The 18,399-nt window shown below is 41.4% G+C and overlaps 2 protein-coding genes across 5 annotated transcripts; one reads left to right on the top strand and one right to left on the bottom strand.

Moving 5' to 3' along the window:
• The first annotated feature begins 68 nt into the window (after positions 1–68).
• On the top strand, positions 69–6,236 carry gpaa1 (glycosylphosphatidylinositol anchor attachment 1). Its single transcript, XM_031294127.2, has 13 exons — positions 69–189; positions 559–673; positions 786–965; positions 1,205–1,316; positions 1,440–1,587; positions 1,668–1,769; positions 3,208–3,404; positions 3,505–3,701; positions 3,813–3,966; positions 4,144–4,215; positions 4,310–4,506; positions 5,077–5,247; positions 5,346–6,236. Exons 2-13 carry the CDS (start codon positions 600–602, stop codon positions 5,587–5,589), a joined length of 1,848 nt encoding a protein of 615 aa, XP_031149987.2. The 5' UTR covers positions 69–189; positions 559–599; the 3' UTR covers positions 5,590–6,236.
• LOC116046019 (SHANK-associated RH domain interacting protein) lies at positions 5,755–16,176 on the bottom strand. Of its 4 annotated transcripts, none has more exons than XM_036005276.1 (9): positions 15,696–16,176; positions 11,378–11,552; positions 10,500–10,592; positions 10,254–10,395; positions 10,074–10,164; positions 9,703–9,988; positions 8,160–8,263; positions 7,756–7,854; positions 5,755–6,123 (listed from the first exon to the last, which is right to left on the bottom strand). In XM_036005276.1, exons 1-9 carry the CDS (start codon positions 15,957–15,959, stop codon positions 5,986–5,988), a joined length of 1,392 nt encoding a protein of 463 aa, XP_035861169.1. In that variant the 5' UTR covers positions 15,960–16,176; the 3' UTR covers positions 5,755–5,985. The 4 variants fall into 4 exon arrangements, with proteins under 4 accessions (XP_035861169.1, XP_035861168.1, XP_031149990.1 ...); XM_036005275.1 differs by having other exon boundaries at positions 5,756–6,123; positions 7,756–7,857; XM_031294130.2 differs by lacking the exon at positions 5,755–6,123 and adding an exon at positions 6,833–7,644 and having other exon boundaries at positions 15,696–16,175.
• Between the last annotated feature and the right edge of the window lie 2,223 nt (positions 16,177–18,399).

An 18,399-nucleotide genomic window follows, 5' to 3' on the forward strand; every position in this document is an offset into this window, starting at 1 on the left:
AGACTATATTATACAGTCTATGGTTTTTATTCGGTGGGATTAAATATTTTATTTTTTATTAATAAAAAAATATTTTTGACCGGAAGTCAGTCCGCCACATAATGTTACCGCAGGAACAAGGAAATTGAAAGCATTTAGCAGCGGTTGATCAAGCCCCACCTCTGCAGGTGGATGTGACACTGGAAACGGGTATGTCTTTATTCATATGGGAAATATTTAAAAGAGTAACCACGTAATTGTTAATAATCACCTTTGCAGAGGAACAGTTTAAATGTTTACCATCTCGCGAAGCCGGCCAGCTAGCTAGCTAGCAACAAGCTAGCTGTCAATGGATCCAACGACAATGGGAGGCAGAAAAACGATTTCTCAGCTCGAACTGTATATGATGGAAACGCATATAATTACTTGCATATACATATTGGACCGTCAGATACAGAAAAAAAACATAGCTATTTTTGTGGCTGTCTGCCTAATTAATAATTGATCTTTCATCACGAATTCAAGTGTGTAGCTAGTTGGTAGGTAACGTCAGTGTTACCGTGCGTGTGTTGCCTTCAGGTTCCAGTGTATCCAGGCTTTACGTTACAACGGACAACAACATGGGACTGCTGTCTGACCCAAACAGGAGACGGGCTTTGATCAGCCTGCTAACCCGCCTCAATGCCCCAATCTGGTAAGTTTTTAGTCACTGAAACATTAATGTGCCTAAATTATATCTCAAATGCCAATGTGCACATGTGCTTATAACTTTAATGATTTATGTCTTTTAATTCCATCCATCGTAGTGTGGTCTGCTACATGGCGGGTGTGGCCTGGTTCATGGGGTTAGCGTTTGAGCCTTTCACTCTGCGGACATACATGTCAGAGAATGCCATGGGGTCTACCATGGTGGAGGAGCGCTTCCCAGCAGGGGAGAGGGCGCTGGCCACAGGCAGAGAGTTTTCAGCTCATAAGAAGAAAGTAGGGTAAGAAACACAAACATGATCCGACATGGTGTGAAAAAGTTTGTCACAGATTTGGACATTATGACTGCTTTTCAAGAGCATGGAGGTCTGCACTGATTTGGGCCAAATGGTGAGGTAAACAGCCAGCACTGGTTATTTTGTTGCTTTAGACAACTGAGCTGTCACACTATTTATACACTATTCATTTTCACATGTGTGAGTCTTCCACCAGTCTAATGTTACCAGTTGTTTCTCTGCAGTGGGATGCCAGTGGACTGGCTGGTGAAGACCATGCAGGCTCGAGGGCTGGAGGTGTTTACCCAGAGGTTCTCTCGCACGCTGCCCTTCCCTGATGAAAACAAAGAGAGATATGTAAGTTTGTGATTGAAGTATTAAGGACCCATTTTTGCTCACATTGGGAACTGAAATACGAGCAAGACTGACTTATTTTAATATTATTTCTATCCTCCTGTTTATCTTACTCTATCCTTTCAGCTGGTAAAAGGCACAAATGTATATGGGATCCTCCGGGCCCCGAGAGCTCCGCGGACTGAAGCCCTGGTGCTGAGTGCCCCCTGCACCCCAGGCGATAACAACAACCAGGCAGTGGGGCTGCTACTTGGCTTGGCACAGTACTTCAGGAGTGAGTACAGAACCCACATCTCTCTCCACCATTTGAATGCCATTCATTCTTGTTTTAATGACTGCTGCGTTTCTCAACAGATCAGGTTTACTGGGCCAAGGACATCATCTTCCTTGTGAATGAGCATGATCTGATTGGTATGCAGGCCTGGCTGGAGGGCTACCACCACACCAACACTACAGGTAATCACACAGTTACAAAACACATTAAAAAAAAATCCCTTGGAAGTAGAGTGACGCCGAGATCGAATCAGCTGATGGTCAGCCACTTTGGTACGTAGGCATATGCCGATCCCCTGGCGGCACATGCCGCTCACTACAGCGGCATTTGCCGGTTGTGTTCCACCGGCACACTGTTTAATGGCAGGTGGAAGTTGGGCAGCGGTCAGTGACAAAGAGTTAAGTAATTTCATATATTCTTGCAGATGTACCCAAAGTATTAGAGCTAACATGCGCTAACATGGTTATTGTTGGCTTAATTCGCTACCGTAGTAGTTTATTCTATGGATGTATAACGAACCAGTGGCATATGCCATCAGCCATCGTGACTGGTCGGTGTAGTGAGTGGCCAGTACCGCCAGATTAGAGCTGGGCGATATGGAGAAAATCAGATATCACGATATTCTTGACCAAATACATCTATCAATATTGCTGCGATATATGACAATTGGTGCTTTAACAAAATATCTTCACACTGCATTTTAGATAAATAATCATCAGTAATGTGGACATAATGTCTAAGTGAGGAAAAGGCAAATAATAGAACAGCGATAACAGTCTGGTAAGTTCAGAAAAGTACATCACTTTACTGTAATGCAGCCTTTATAACCAGTAAAAGACTATACATATATAGACACTTATGTCATATCACGATATCCAAAATCTAAGACGATATCTAGCCTCATATCACAATATCAATATAATATCAAAATATTGCCCAGCCCTACGCCAGATCGGTTTATGCCACTGTACAAAAGTGGCATATGCCATCAGCCACCGGCAAATGCCGCTGTAGTAAGCAGCATGTGCCACCAGTGGATTAGTTTATATATAGCCTATAACGTTACTAGCACGCAGCTAGTGTTGGTCAGTCTCAGTATCTATGTGCACCAATATTACCATCGGCATCGCCAGGTCATTTGTGCAGGGCTTCAGCCCCGAATGTTTTTATTGTAGCCCCGAATGTCATAAGGCTAGTTGTTGTAAGCAACACAAAGTTGAAGTTCCCGTTTTGCCGTGACGTGACACACAGAGCTCTGGAGCAGACCTGTGCGTCGCTTTGTGTCCACTCTATCTGTAAAAATAAAGATGAGCAGCCCGGCTGGTCAGTAGCAGCTTTAATTAATTTCTCTCATTCAGACACCAGAGACCCAAACGGCCACCTGCCGTTGAACGGTGTGCCAGTGGAACACAACCGGCCAGTGCCGGCAGGGGATCGGTTTATGCCGCTGTCACAGTGGCAAAGCCATCAACCACCGGCAAATGCTGCTGTAATGAGCGGCATGTGCCGCCAAGGGATCAGCGCCCACTTTTCGATCTCGGCGCTACTGTGGAAGTATTGAATCATTCCCATACGTGACTGCATTTTCAATTGACGTGTCCTCTGTAATGGTGCATCTAGGTATGGACTGGTCTCCACTTCAAGGTCGCGGTGGTTCAATACAGGCAGCTCTGTCCCTGGAGCTCAGCAGCGATGTCATCACCAGTTTGGACCTGGTACTGGAAGGCCTCAATGGCCAGCTACCCAACCTGGATTTAGCCAACCTCTTCTATGCCTTCTGTCAGAAGATCGGAGTCCTTTGCACCATCCAGGGCAAGGTGAAGGCTTGTGACGAGATGCAGTAGAAACCCAACACATTTTCTATGTTTGGTGAGCAGAATGGTTAGATAACACAAGGTTGTTTTTTTTTTTTTATAGCTGCAGAGGAATGACTGGGACAGTGTGTCTGGCTACAGCCACTCAGTCCAGACCATGATGCTGATGGTGATGAAGCAGGCCAGTGGGCGGCCCTGGGGGGATCATGGCCTTTTCCTGCGATACCACATTGAGGCTGCCACCATCAAGGGCATCAACAGTTTCCGTCAGTACAAGAGTGACACCACCACCATTGGCAGGTCAGAGCAAGTGTTTGTATTTAAGTTTATGTGCCCTTTTTTTGTAGATCTCACCTTCGTAAGTGGGCCCCTAATTACTGGTTTTATTGTGTCTTACTGAATATCCTCTAGGCTTCTGGAGGGAATGTATCGTAAGCTGAATAACCTCCTAGAGCGCCTACACCAGTCCTACTTCTTCTACCTCATGCCGTCCCTCTCTCACTTTGTCTCCATTGGTTACTACATGCCAGCCTTCGGCCTCCTCGCCGTCATTCTGCTGCTTCGTGTATCCTTTCACAATCATTTTACTTAGTTTGATGTCATTTTAAAATATGACAGAGAAAAGCAAATTAATTACACACGGCATGCATGTAGACCTACCCTGATTGTAGCCCAGGTTATTGATTATATATTGTTATTGATATGTGCTTGAATGTCAAATTTGTCCTTGACTATGATACAGGCCTTAGACCTGTGGGTTCAACTTGCGACTCCACCACCAAGAACAGAAGATGGAGTCGCTGACACTGAGCAGGTTAGACACACAATATGACAAACGGGTCGGAAACGTAAACTACTTATTTTGAGTCTATTAAATCAGCACTTTAATCAAATCTGCTCCCTCTCAGATGTCCAGTCCAGGAGTGCTGTCAGTGCTGACTCCTCTGGTGATCAGCCATCTGACTGGAGTAGCTCTGTACACGCTGCCGATCGGTTTTCAGGAGGTGGCTGTGGAACACTTCCCGGTGTCTGAGACCGAGGCTGTGGTCCTGACAGCTATTGCTATTTACACAGCAGGCCTGGCTTTGCCTCATAACACACACAGGTAGCTACAGTAGCAGAGTGTAATGTACAAAAGCTCTCATTTCCTTAATTTCCCAGATTATATCACCCAATTTTTTTACATGAAATATGAATGCACCAATCATATTAACAATGAGTAATCTGAAAAAACAGCTGCTTTTGTGAACATGTGAGAACAGATTAAAAGCAGAAAACTGTACTCAAAGTTCCAGCACTGTGAGACACACACAGTCACACACACACACACATTTTGTGGCCCTGAGTGTGTGACCTTATTGTTGATATACTTTGTGAACACATTTTATTCAGACTTTTTTTTTTTACTTCAACTCCAAATCTTTTTACATATTTACAAATTAGAATTTCTCTTGCAGAACTATTTTTTCGACAGGATTATAAAATGTGATAGACAACCTCAGGCTTTAAAGTTATTCCTGGACATCATGCCACAAGCTCAAAATGTTATCGAGCCCATAGTTCTTCTGTCAACGAGCTGAAAGTTACCATAACGCGCACGTTAGTTAGCCGAGACCAAAAAGAACTGAGCCAGTTGAGAATGATGCTGAAGCTGTTTTCATGCCGTTTGTCGAAGGCTCCTGTCAGGCGAGGGGACGGAGCAGGGCTGGAAAGTGCTGAAGCTGGTGGCTGTGCTGTACCTGGCTGTGCTGCTGGGTTGCACCGCCCTCATCAACTTCTCCCTGGGCTTCATCCTGGCTCTCACCCTGGTGCCCGTGGCTGCCTTCGTCACACCGCACGTACCAAAGTAAAACACCTGCACAGTGTCTTTTGGTCTTAGCTCTGTACTGCCATGTGTTAAGTCAAATAGAAGAAAACCTTACTTTTCTCTTCTTCTCCCCTTAGGATTCTATCAGCCTTTATCCTGGTCATCCTCAGCCCAGCATGCACGCTCCTCTTTTCTGTCTTTTTCTTCCAAGAGCTGCAGGAAATGCCTGTCAGCTTCATCGACGGTTGGATGCTCTTCCTATCAGTCATCTCGCAGGGCATCCTGGACCACTCCCTGTACGGCTCTCTGGTTTACCCACTCATAGCCCTGCTGGTCTATCCTTGCTGGCTGCTTTTCTGGAACATCCTCTTCTGGAAATAAATGCCAAGTCATACAGGACTACTGAAGGATGTTATTGGGAGGATAAAAAAACAACCTCTGAGGTGTTCTCAGGTTTGTCTTCACTAGGTAAAATGTGAATGACAGTTAAATCCACTGGACAGTTTGAAAAGGAGGAATATCTATAGTTGACCTTTTTTTGTGGACATTTTGTTAGTATTTCATTCTTAAAACAGTGGAGGAAAAAAAACAGGCTTTTCTTGTTAAACTAAGCAGAATGGACTGTTTTTTTACTGAACATTTATGTTAAGTGAAAGAGGGTGCGATCGTTTCACAAGTAGCTGTAATTTGTCATGGTTGGGTTGCTTATGGTAAAATGTTTTATGGATTTTTTTGTAAATTTATTTGAGGTACATAAAGACAATTACTGCATTGTTTTTAGCTTCTTTTTTTGTCAGGCAGGATGGTAATGGATAGAAGATGACAGGAAAACAGGAAACAGCTGTTGAAATGGAAGAAAATACCTGGTAGGTTGGTCGGTCGTCTGCCTCCTTTAAGATGTCTGTACATCTGCATCTGTTGAACAAGCCATCACTGCATCTTATATTTTTATATTTGTTTTGATGACTTTCTTTGAAACATGTTTATTTCATATTTATTAATGCCAAATTAAAATACTGAAAAAGTTTCCTATGTTTCAAGCATATTGCTGTACTTAATGACATAAGAAGTCATAAAACCTGGGAAAGCCTTCAGTGTTTTGACTTGCAAGCGTTGACGTGATCAAGACTGTTGTATGATTAGAGTTGGTCGTGTTAGGATTCAAATACTGACAATATAACGCCATTACATTTGGGTTTAATTACAATGAACAACAACCTTTGAAAAATCTGTTTCCTAGACGTAATGAGGACTTGGATGTTGACAGGAATTCTATTTACAAGCCAGAAACTGGGAGTCTCGGACTTAGAATAACTTCAATATGACACGAACGTGGCCATAATGGCGTTCTTTCAAACTCCATGTACCAAGTTTGAAACGCAGGTTTTCCACAAAAAAATTTGAAATTATCTGAAACATAACCCTGTTGACATGGTTATTTTGTTAGACTTCAAAAGTTCCCCCCCAGAGCCACAGACACTAGTAAGTGTATCCCAGATTGAGTAGTACTCCTGATGAGTAAACTTAATTTCATTTGTTAAATCCTTTAAACTGTACACTACACACAATTTGTGTGTAATCAATTACTACATACATCAGAAGTATTATTGATAGACAAACAGGATTTGTTCAATTCCGTTATGTTTATTCCGGTAATGCAAGATTTTACATTATGTACTGAAAACATTGTTCCATTGCCGTCACAGCTCACAGGGAATTGAGTCAAATTTGATCAACGCTAAAATGTACATCAATTACTCAATGAATTTTGTTAAAAATAATACACTTAATACAATGTTATAAAAAAATAAAAGCACTTGACAACCCTGTAAACGTGACACACTTCTTCTCACCCATGGCTTTTTTTTTTCTTCTATTTTGTTTTGTTTTCAAACCAACATTTTGGCAAATGAACAAACAGAACAGGGTATTGCACAAGGAGTCACCTTTTCTCTCACTTCACAGTTGGCAGAAACTGAAAGTATGACATTCCCTCAATTTCAGCTGCGTCAAATGCAAAGAATGTCCATCAACTCTCTCACCTAAAATAAATATTAGGCCGTCTGTGTTTGCATCACACACAATCCATGTAAAATAAATAAAGAGAGCTGGCCAAATTCAGATGTACTGTATGTCATGGTCATGTCCACATAACCGGTCAAATCGGACGCTGTCTGCAGTTCATCGTCTGAGCCTAGACCAGCGCAGCTCTGTCATGCTACAGTGCTTCAATCGCTCCAGCTGTCAGACGACTCTCAGTGCACTTGACAGTCTTTATGTGAGTATTTTGTTGTTTATCATCCTTACTCTCTGTGTGTGTGTGTGTGTGTGTGTGTGTGTGTGAGAGTGAGTGAGACATGGCGACCTGACATCGACGAAGGGCAGTCAGCTGCTGCTTAAACCGAACTCTCCTCGATCCTCTCTCCTTCCTTTCTCCTTTGGGAGAGAATATAAGACATAAAAAGAGGCGACTGCCACTGAGGGAAAATGTTACAAAGAGTAGTACAAAAAAAAAAAAGGTATTGAACGCTAGATATGATGCAGTACCTGCTGGATGTGTGCGTCAGGTCTGGCTGTAGCACAGATTTCACAGCCTGGACGGGAAGGCTTGTTGATGAAAGTGCATGAGGGACAAGCCCACTCTGTCTGCTGAGAGGAGGTGAGTTAAAACAGATTTAAGAAGGAATCATTTGGCTATTTATACTATTTTAAACACAAAGTCAGACAAGCTCACCAAAGCATTTTCTTCATCTATGCCTATTCTTTATGCATTAGCCTAGCTTAGCTTCATTTGATTCAACATACCATTGGAATGCACACATGTCATACAAAAAGGCACCCATGATTTTGTCTGAGTAAAAAGCTAAACTCCCACTATAACCAAACTAGTTTTTATATGTACTCCTATTGTGTCTACTGCTTTTCCAACAATATATCGACTGCTAACGTACCTGTGTTTTACTGGCTTTGTTGGTATGATCGTTCAGCTGCAGATTCTCAATGTCCAGAACATCTTTGATATCACCTGGTCTATCGCCTCCTCCACCTGTGCTCCCTGACGTTGACACACACACAAAAAAACTGTTTACAGAGCTGTACTTTCTCTAGTTTGGATGTAGTATTTACAATGAGTCAGAACATATTTGGACAGTGACATTTGTTTTTGGTGTTTCTGCTGCACTTAAGCACATTTGAAATCAAACAGTGACTACAAGATTAAAGTGAATGTTTACGTTAGCAACCGATGAACAATGTAGGAAGGAAGGACTGAAGGAAATTAAGTTTTATAGAGTTTTAAACAAAAACCTCTGTAGTACTGTAGTATGCTGTAGGGGTCCAATTCTTGCACTGCCCTTTTAGGATTAGAGAAGACATTTTATTTCAAACTTGGCTGCAAATCTTTTGCGGTTAATGGCTGACTGAAGTCTCCAGTCCAGTGGTTCTTAACCTTTTCGAGTTGCGACCCCCCCAGTGTAGTCAGGTTGGTTTAATCAGGTTAATAGTTGCAAAGATAAATCAATAAGTCAACTATTAAATTAAGTCGCCAACTATTTTCATAATCGATTAATCGGACTGCTTTTTATGAGAAAAAAGGAAAAAGTTCTCTGATTCCATCTTTTTAAATGTGAATATGTTCTAGTTTCTTCACAGTAAACTGAATATCTTTGAGTTGTGGAAAAACACAAGACATTTGAGGAAGTCATTTTGGGCTTTGGAAAACACTGATCCGACATTTTTCACAATTTTCTTGACCAAACAACTAATCGATTAAAGTGCTCATATTATGCTCATCTTCAGGTTCATAATTGTATTTAGAGGTTAGAGGTACCAGAATAGGTTTATGTGGTTTAATTTTCAGAAAACACCATATATTTGTTGTACTGCACATTGCTGCAGCTCCTCTTTTCACCCTGTGTGTTGAGCTCTGTTTTAGCTACAGAGTGAGGCATCTCACTTCTGTACCATCTTTGTTGGGAGTCGCACATGCTCAGTACCTAGGTAAGGACTACTAGCCAGTCAGAAGCAGAGTATGAGGGTATGCTGTGCTAGCAGCTAGGCGAGCATTATAACGTGTTACAAAGTGACGCACGTTTGTCACAGAAGTAAAGGCTGGACTACAGTAGAGCTGTTTGGAGCAGTTTGTGAACAGTGTTTTCTCTGGAAGATGGTAAGTCCCTTTGGGGTGGACTTTGGGCTTTTTCACTTTGTAAACCTATAACATGCACAAAAAGATATATAACACAATAAAGGAAAGGGCTCGCCCGGATAATCGCCCAGGGCTGATAATCAGTCTATCCCTGCTAAGCGCCACCCAGGATGGTTGTGATTGGTTTATAGAAATACAAACAGGCCAGAGCATTATTTCCCCTATCCCTGAATAGATAGGCGGTGTAGTCAGACCATACTCCAGCACTGACACGGCGCTGTGGAGATAGGTCTGGCAATGCGAGACTACCTAAACTGTGACAGAAAAGGTACATTTGTTAAACTCACCCTGGTTGCTGTGGGGTAGCCTTGAGGGCAGGGTGCTGTAACCCCTCCAGTCTTGGGAGGTTAGGCCGTTGCCCGGTGGGAGCGGTGGGGCGAGGAGGGCGCTCTCCAGGTCCTGCTGGAACAGCTGACGGGTGATGCGGGCTTGTCGGGCGGAGATCAGGTAGAGGTACGCCGTATCACCGTCCTTCTGCACCCCGTAGGAGGCCAGCGACCTCAGCTCGGTGCACAAGCACTGACCAATCACCCAGCGCTGTACACGAGGATGGAAACCATACTCGAGAAACACCTGAAGAACGAGAGTGGTGGGAGTTAGTGAATGAAAACCTACTGCACCGATTGCATTTTTTCTGGTTAACTGACAATTTTCAAACCTGTTGCTTGAGTGCAGCCACGGTCATGTAAGGAAAGACTTTCACTGTGAAACAACAGGATGACGAGACATCCTCCACTACCACAGATAAACTGAAACACAGATATACGGCACTATAAGTTGCAAAAAACACATAACCCGGAAGCAATAACTCCTCAGCCCGGAACTTTTCATTTCTCACCTGATCTCTCCCTCTGCGTAGTTCTTTTCAGACAGCTGAATCGTCAGCACTGCTTTTTGCCGAGCCAGAGCGGACGCGTGCTGGGAAGCCGCTTGAGTATCGCCTGCTTCAATCGCCCTGGCGAGCTCCAAGCACAGCTCCTCTAAAAAAAAATAATAATAATTAGCGATCAAAAGTGACGTTTTTAAGAGCATGCTCTTAAACAGAGAAAGAGAAAACGCATGACGGGAAACGGAAGACACCCACCTGTGAGCGGCAGCGATGCGGAGCTCCACTGCTCCATAGCTGCTGCTGTGTCCTCGTGTCTGCCATCTGATTCGCATGTGTTAATATTTGCAACTGTCAGAGAAGCAAAAAGGAACTGTTACAGAAGTGCTTCAATGATAGGCTTTCCAACTCACACCTACATAAATCAATATTTATTTTAACTGCACTTGGCTGATAACGGCCCAACGTACGTTTTCAGCAAAATCCTTTAATAACAGAGAAAAGGTTTTAATGGTATTCTTGTCTCAGTTGTATTAAGGTCACAGACACTCATGCATTTCATTTGTTTTAATTAGTTTCTCGTAGTAGCACGCTTCATGCTTTTCTATGCTATTGGTTTTGCCTTCAAATCAGCCTTACAGCACCCACAGCGCACATGTCGTTTTATTTTGAAAATTGGACATAACTGTCTGTTTCTAAAGAGCTTAAGGTACAATGCACCTGGTCTCTTTATTTTATATCTGAGGACACTTATTTGTCCTTTCAATTTTTACTTTGCTTGTAGGCAGTCTTTTTAAATTTTCCTCAAATTTCTTGATTTATCCCCTTTACCTGGGGCCACAGATGGCATGCCGTGTTGCTTTACTAATTTTTTTGTAATAGTATTTCATATTTTATAGTCATTTAAAATTAGATACTCTACATATTTAGGCTTGATAGTTGAAACACTTATGAGTTAAGTTTGTGTTTTTCTCTAAAATGATTGAGCCAGCATCATTATCAGTGTTATGCTGTTTTTCAACAGATATAATCCAAATCTTATTCTGTTTTTTTGCAATAATGGTTACATTTATGTTCGACTGTGATATTAATGAAGGAGCAGGTTGGGGAACAGAGAAAATAGGTGTCAAACGGACCTCGATGTGCCTCTCTGAGTGATGACATCACCACGGTGGCCCACTCCTCGGCCTCGCGGTCGCAGCGGAAGTTGAAGCGGATGCAGTCATGAGGCGGAGCGGCGAGACGCATCTCATGGCAGCGAGGGGATTTCACCTCGTACTGCACCGAGCGCAGGTCAAACTCTGCAATGAACTGAGGGGGGGAAATAAAAACAAATTCATCTCAAATAGGGTTGCACAATATATCGTTTTTTTTTTTTGTTGTTGTTTTTTTTTTAAATCGTCATCGCAATATCAACTGGCACAATATACACATTGCAAAAGGCTGCGACATCGCAATAGACACTACCAGATTTGTTGTGTTAGTTAAAAGAAAATATCAGTATAAAACTGCACATTAAAATAAAGCTGTCACTCTTTTTTCAGTGGTCCCTTTTATGTTCAATTCAATGTTCAATTTGTTCAATAAAACAATGTTAGAAATGATTTCCTTTTATTTGTATTGAATTCAACAAGCAATTTGTTGTATTTTAGCACAATATTGAAAGCAACAGAAAGGCAGAACTGAGTACACTTTACTATCTGTTATTTATCACAAGTTATATCGTTATCGCGATATTCAACAACGTTATCGCATATTTTCCTCATATCGTGCAGCCCTAACCTCAAATGGCTCGTCATTCTGCAGGGACAGTTTGTAAGAAAGAAAAAAAAAAAAAAGGTAAATAAGAAATTATTACAAAAAGAAACGAAAAAGTTGTACCAATTAATCCTAAACCGATCAAATTAAAAGAAATCTCATATTGATTTCTTGCCAGGTGGTCAACAACAATTATTCAACAATTATTAATTAAATCAAGAATTAATTTTGAAAAACAAGTATGTTCATTATTGATTCATCTACCAATTCTTTTCTGAATTAATTGATTATCATTTAGTCTATGAAGAATTCCCATTACAATGTCTCGGACCCATGGTGACATTTTCATTTTGATTGTTTTGTGAGACCAACAGTCCAAAATCCAAAAGATATTCAATTTAGGTGCAAATCTTCACATTTGAAAGATGGAACTAGCAAATGTTTGGTATTTTTACTTTTAAAAGTGGCCCAAACTTTGTATTTGTTATAATAGATGCAGATTACTTTACTGTTCATGGACGAATCGATTAATCAAATCATCGTTTTAGCTTTTCAGCATTAAGGCAGCCTGGGGCATTTGCAAATACACATTGCTGTTAGCCTTTTCTTAATTATTTGTATCCACCATTACATTTGTCATGAACATTGAAAAACAAAATACAAAATGTTGGTGCAAACAAGAGTATTAGTATAAGAAAAGGAAAGCAGATGAGATTACACATAATCTGCCCTCTAACATTCACTGTGGCATCATTAGGGCATTGAAGTCTGTCATGGGTAGACAAAAGCAGCAAAGGGAATTTTCCACCTGCCAGAGAGTGTTTTTATACTCTGATATGACTGTATACGAACAGTCTGCCAGCTCAGACAGACCAGCTAAAAGAAGCTGGGATCAAAGTATAAGTATGCAAATCAAAAAGCATCCGAATTGTTAAGGGGAAATCTGTCTGAGTTGAGATTCTACCAAGATGAAAAGCCAAAACCGAGCCTGTCAGATTTGTTAGGATAACAATGTCAACATAGTGAACTTGACAAAACAAAGGACAGATTTGAGGGAAAAGTTTGGATGATTGGTGAGACAGGCAGAGTTCAAAGTATGGTCAACTTCACTTCACACATGATCAAGCATGTGTGTCTGCAGTTTGGACAGTAATCACCCCTGATACTGAAAGAGAAGAACTCATCCTTGTACTGAAATGTGTGTCAGCAGTGAGATTATCTTAGGTAACCTGAAGAATGGAATTAGCAAACAGGAAACCATAGTTGACATTAACAGTCTAAAGACAAAAAAACGGCTACTGGTTTAGCAACTGAGTAGGGCTTGCTCGATTTAGTCTTGCATAGCCAGAACTATCTCCATAGCGCTGTATCAGCGCTGGAGTATGGTCTGGCTACACCGCTCCTCATGCTGGGATAGGGGGGGAAAAAAACGCTCTGGCTCGTTTGCATTTATTTAAACCAATCACAATCGTTTTGGGCGGTGCTAAGCTCCAGATGCAGCGATGATGCCCTTGCACAATAGATAGCGGAGATAGCAGAATGGGAGAAAAATGCCTGAGGCTTTATTCCAGCACTGTACAGTACATCCGGTACACCAGACCAGGCTTAATTAAGCGTTTTGTCAAGAAAATGACAGAAAATAATTAAAGATGCCCACTGTAAGTTCCCTAAGCCCAAGATGATGTACAGAAATTCTTTGTTTTATTCAACCAAAAGTCCAAAACCCCAAGACAATATTAAGGTTACAATAAGATATGACAAGGAAAAGCAGCAAAACATCACATTTAAGAAGCTTGAACCAGTCTCTCCAGGACTGTAATGCTCATAACATACCACAAAACAAAGCCGTTGGATGAATGCAACATGGAGAGAAAACATTGCTAGTCTCAGATCTCTCCCAATGGCTAAAAATGTAGTTAGGCCTAAGTCAAAAGGCTTTATCCTTTGAACAGAAGACCATGGGCGTCAGTTTGGTTTGAAATGTGCTGGGGACAGAGACGCATTCGGAAGTGCATTTTCAGAAGTGCCGGGGTACAATGACGCATTCATTTTTTTTCTTCTCTTTCGCGCATGGTCATGTTTGAAAGACGCTGTCCTGTAGCTTACTAATGTAAATGAATAAAAATGTATACAAAAATGTGATGATGTCCGATACGTTTTATGAAGAAGAAAGCCTTTAGTTTTCAAAAAGCATTACACATATGAACCACTATGTTCTGCTTCATGTATCCATGTACCATGTTGACAATGTGACATGACGTGACATCAGAGAGGAGAGAGGAGCTGCGCAGTATAAAAAAAAAAAACACTTCTGGGGTACTTTTGGGACACTGAATAATAGGGTTGGGTATCGTTTGGATTTTTATGATTCCGATGCCGAACCGGTACTTTTAAAACGACTAGGATTCCTAAACCGATTCTTGAAAAACTGAAAAATGACATCAAAGAAAGGGTTTTACGTCCGTTTTGGTGAGCCCAGAGGGAAAATATGGCATTTTAAAAGTAGCCTACATTTACGGTAGCTAGCTAACGGTAGACTACAGAGAAAGTGTGATATTTTTACGTCCGTTTCGGAGCGACAGAGAGAAAATATTTCAGTCGACACATTAAGTGGAACCGAAATGAGGAACCGAAATTTGTGTTCTAATCCGGTCCGATTCCTACCGGTTGCGTAGGAACCGGTTCCATAGTGGAACCGGGCAGGCGGCTGAGCCTACGCACCGTCCCGTGGAATCACGGTGCAGGCGCTTCAGTCATATTGTGCAGCACAATATTTAGTAGTTCTGCAACACAGAACGGCTGTGTCTATGCCTGCCCTGGGGGGATAGAGATTTTTGTGGATTTGTTAGCATCTGTCGCTCAAGAATTATATGTGTTATGAACTTTATTTTTTTTAACTAAATTGAGGTCGAGGTTTTCAAAAAAAGTGGTGGGTACAAAATGACTCATGACGAAATCTGATAGGTACGCGTACCCACCGTCCCCACCGAAATCGACGCCTATGCAGAAGACCATACACCTAATATGGTCCTCTTCAAACTCAGCTCGTCAGGCTCAGATCTACATAGTCAGACTTTTCTCAACCTTCCTCAGTCCCATGCTTGAATTATAAAGAAATTTGAAGGGATGAATAGAGACATTCAACAAGACAGAGTGACAACTATAATGGTACATGTATTATGAGCTTGTCATGCTATATGACAAATACAAGTCTGAAACTGGTAGAAAATTCCCACCTGTCTTGCCATTAAGACCAGGAGAGTCTTACTGTAGCTGTTTACCACTGTGCATAGTCGTAGATTTCCCCTGATGATGTTATGATTCTAATAAATCTGAATGTGTAGTGGCTATGAGAAAAATGAAAATGAAAGTGAAACTAAAAAACCCTCTTAACTACAGTATTGGTAACTAAAAAATAACTTCTATATCATACAGTAGAACACTTAGAGCAAAGTCTTGGGTGGTGTTGCAGCTGTATGTCTTTATATCCACATGCATTCAATGAAATCTGGTGTGTATGTATCCCCAGATCTGAATTGTAAGGAGCTGTATTGTAGTGCTCCATAAAATGGCGTGTACGGGCCTATACCCTATATAAAATATAAATGTGATTCAGTAAGGTTGTTCATCACAAGTATATCTAAGCGGGTAACGACAGCACAGACTCTAAACACAGGTGTATGTGTGAAATCTCACCACACTGCGGTTTCCGCTCGTATCTCGCAGCGCCAGTCGGAACTCTCCGGCCCGGCTCGGGTCCATGCTGAGCTGGAGGCGCAGAGCCTCGCTGCCTGCTCCAGGGAGGCACAGGGGCCGAATCCCTGAATGGCACACCGAAACCCGGACTGACATTAAAACAGTAGTGCAGCAAGGCGTCAGCGCAGGGCCGCCGCATGCAGCCTGTTGGGACGAGGCAGGGACCGGGGCTGGAGGAGCCCAGCCGCCCGAGCTGAGTGCCATGTCGCGGAGGGAGGGTGTTTGAAGCCCCGCGGCAGGTGTTAACGTCCGCTGCTTCTGTAGAGTTTATAAAGTCCACCGGTGTCTGAAGAGTGCGCGTTTCTTCACGGGCAGGCTGTGGTTGTCTCTTCGACCCGCAAACTCTCCCATATCTACCCGACCCCAGCAGACGAGTGAAAGAAAAACAAAACAGGAAGTAGACGGGCACGTCTTTTATTTATGTCCGTAGAGAAACTTGGCCGTGAAACATCCGGCCACAATATAGCACTTCCCGAAAGAATATAAAAGGTACACGCTGAGAAAAATATTATATATATTTATTTCAATGTTATTTTGTTTTTAACAGCAAAGCAACAGAAAAAAGAGCTGTAGATTAAAATGGTTGCTGCTGTCTCTTACAGTGAGCACAAAAATATAAAACTAACAAATTAAATAAAATCCTGCAGATGTAGGGCCAAAATAACATTTAAGTAGTGATAAACGATAAAAAAAAAAAATAAAATAAAAAGAAATATGACTTTGGACTGTCATCTACAAATAGACGGTCTACTTACTGGAAATGTATTTTACATATATATATTTAATTTTTATCAGCAATCAAACTAAAGTTATGAAAATAAGTTAGACATAGTAAGTTAGAATACATTATGAAAAACAGTACCAGCCTGACTCAGTTAAAAGCAGTTTTTCTGCTGTCCCACACGCTGAAGACAAACAAGATCAATCAAAAGACATAAATTAAACGTTCTACAGATGTACGGTCAATTGTCCAGCAGCAGTGGCAGCAAAAACTGTCCTGTACACTGTCCTGTGACTCCATGACTGTCCTGTACACTGTCCTGTGACTCCAAGACAATGTCCTGTGACTCCATGACTGTCCAGGTGCTGGTAGATACTGCGGTCAAGCCAGCCGACACATCGTGAACGACAGTCAAGACAGCCGACCCAGTGTTTTTGCTGTACGTGATTATAATAGCTTTACGGTAATAGCGTCTCAGAACTGATTTCAAAATAAAAGCATTCGTCTGATACATAGCGAGAGACAGTCATTGAAAGCTAATACCGTCAAAGGAAATGTCTGACAAGGCCCTGTTTCCACACACTAATTTCACTTCAGGGTAATATTAGACGTACACCGCCTCATATTGCCACCCAGGAAGTTTCAAGTCATTCTGGTGTACAGTTTCAAAATAAAAGCCCACCAAAGATTCAAATATGAGAATAATTATATATGATTAATATATAAATTCCACTTCAGGGTTATAGTACACGACCCCATGGTGTGACCCATTAAGTATCAAGACATTCTGATGTGTAGTTTCTAAATAAAAGCCAGTCAAAGTCACAAATATGCGACTGATTATATAATTATTTTGGATTCAATTTTAAAGGAAACGCCCTGTTATCAAAAGATAATTCCACTTCAGGGTTATAGTACACGACCCCATGGTGTGACCCATTAAGTATCAAGACATTCTGATGTGTAGTTTCAAAATAAAAGCCAGTCAAAGTCACAAATATGACAATAATTATATAATGATTTGGGATTCAATTTTAAAGGAAACGCCCTGTTATCAAAGGATAATTCCACTTCAGGCTTGTAGTACACGACCCCATGGTGTGACCCATTAAGTATCAAGACATTCTGATGTACAGTTCCATGCGTTTCCTTTTAAATTGAATCCCAAATCATTATATAATTAGTCGCATATTTGAGGCTTTGACGGGCTTTTATTTTGAAACTACACATCAGAATGTCTTGATACTTAATGGGTCACACCATGGGGTCGAGTATTATAACCCTGAAGTGGAATTATCCTTTGATAACAGGGCGTTTCCTTTTAAATTGAATCCAAAATAATTATATAATTATTGTCATATTTGAGACTTTGACGGCCTTTTATTTTGAAACTACACATCAGAATGTCTTGATACTTAATGGGGCGTGTACTATAACCCTGAAGTGGAATTTATATATTAATCATATATAATTATTCTCATATTTGAATCTTTGGTGGGCTTTTATTTTGAAACTGTACACCAGAATGACTTGAAACTTCCTGGGTGGCAATATGAGGCGGTGTACGTCTAATATTACCCTGAAGTGAAATTAGTGTGTGGAAACAGGGCCTTGTCAGACATTTCCTTTGACGGTATTAGCTTTCAATGACTGTCTCTCGCTATGTATCAGACGAATGCTTTTATTTTGAAATCAGTTCTGAGACGCTATTACCGTAAAGCTATTATAATCACGTACAGCAAAAACACTGGGTCGGCTGTCTTGACTGTCGTTCACGATGTGTCGGCTGGCTTGACCGCAGTTGGTAGATCCAGGTTTGAGATATGATCTGGTCTTTCACTTTGCCAGTGTGATCTGTGTTTTATCTTCTGATTAAAAAAGAATTCATAAACATTTTTGAAATGTGCTTTACTCGAGAGAGAT

The sequence above is a fragment of the Sander lucioperca genome, chromosome 9 (genome assembly GCF_008315115.2).
Source record: "Sander lucioperca isolate FBNREF2018 chromosome 9, SLUC_FBN_1.2, whole genome shotgun sequence".
In the NCBI taxonomy this organism is placed as follows: domain Eukaryota; kingdom Metazoa; phylum Chordata; class Actinopteri; order Perciformes; family Percidae; genus Sander; species Sander lucioperca.

Coding starts and splice junctions, on each gene's coding strand:
- LOC116046019 (XM_036005275.1), bottom strand. CDS start 15,959: ATGGCACTCAGCTCGGGCGGCTGGGCTCCTCCAGCCCCGGTCCCTGCC. Junction 11,553..15,695: donor CGAGCGGAAACCGCAGTGTG/GTGAGATTTCAC, acceptor TCCCCCCCTCAG/TTCATTGCAGAGTTTGACCT. Junction 10,593..11,377: donor ACTCAGAGAGGCACATCGAG/GTCCGTTTGACA, acceptor CTTCTCTGACAG/TTGCAAATATTAACACATGC.
- gpaa1 (XM_031294127.2), top strand. CDS start 600: ATGGGACTGCTGTCTGACCCAAACAGGAGACGGGCTTTGATCAGCCTG. Junction 1,588..1,667: donor CTTGGCACAGTACTTCAGGA/GTGAGTACAGAA, acceptor GTTTCTCAACAG/ATCAGGTTTACTGGGCCAAG. Junction 3,967..4,143: donor CCGTCATTCTGCTGCTTCGT/GTATCCTTTCAC, acceptor ACTATGATACAG/GCCTTAGACCTGTGGGTTCA.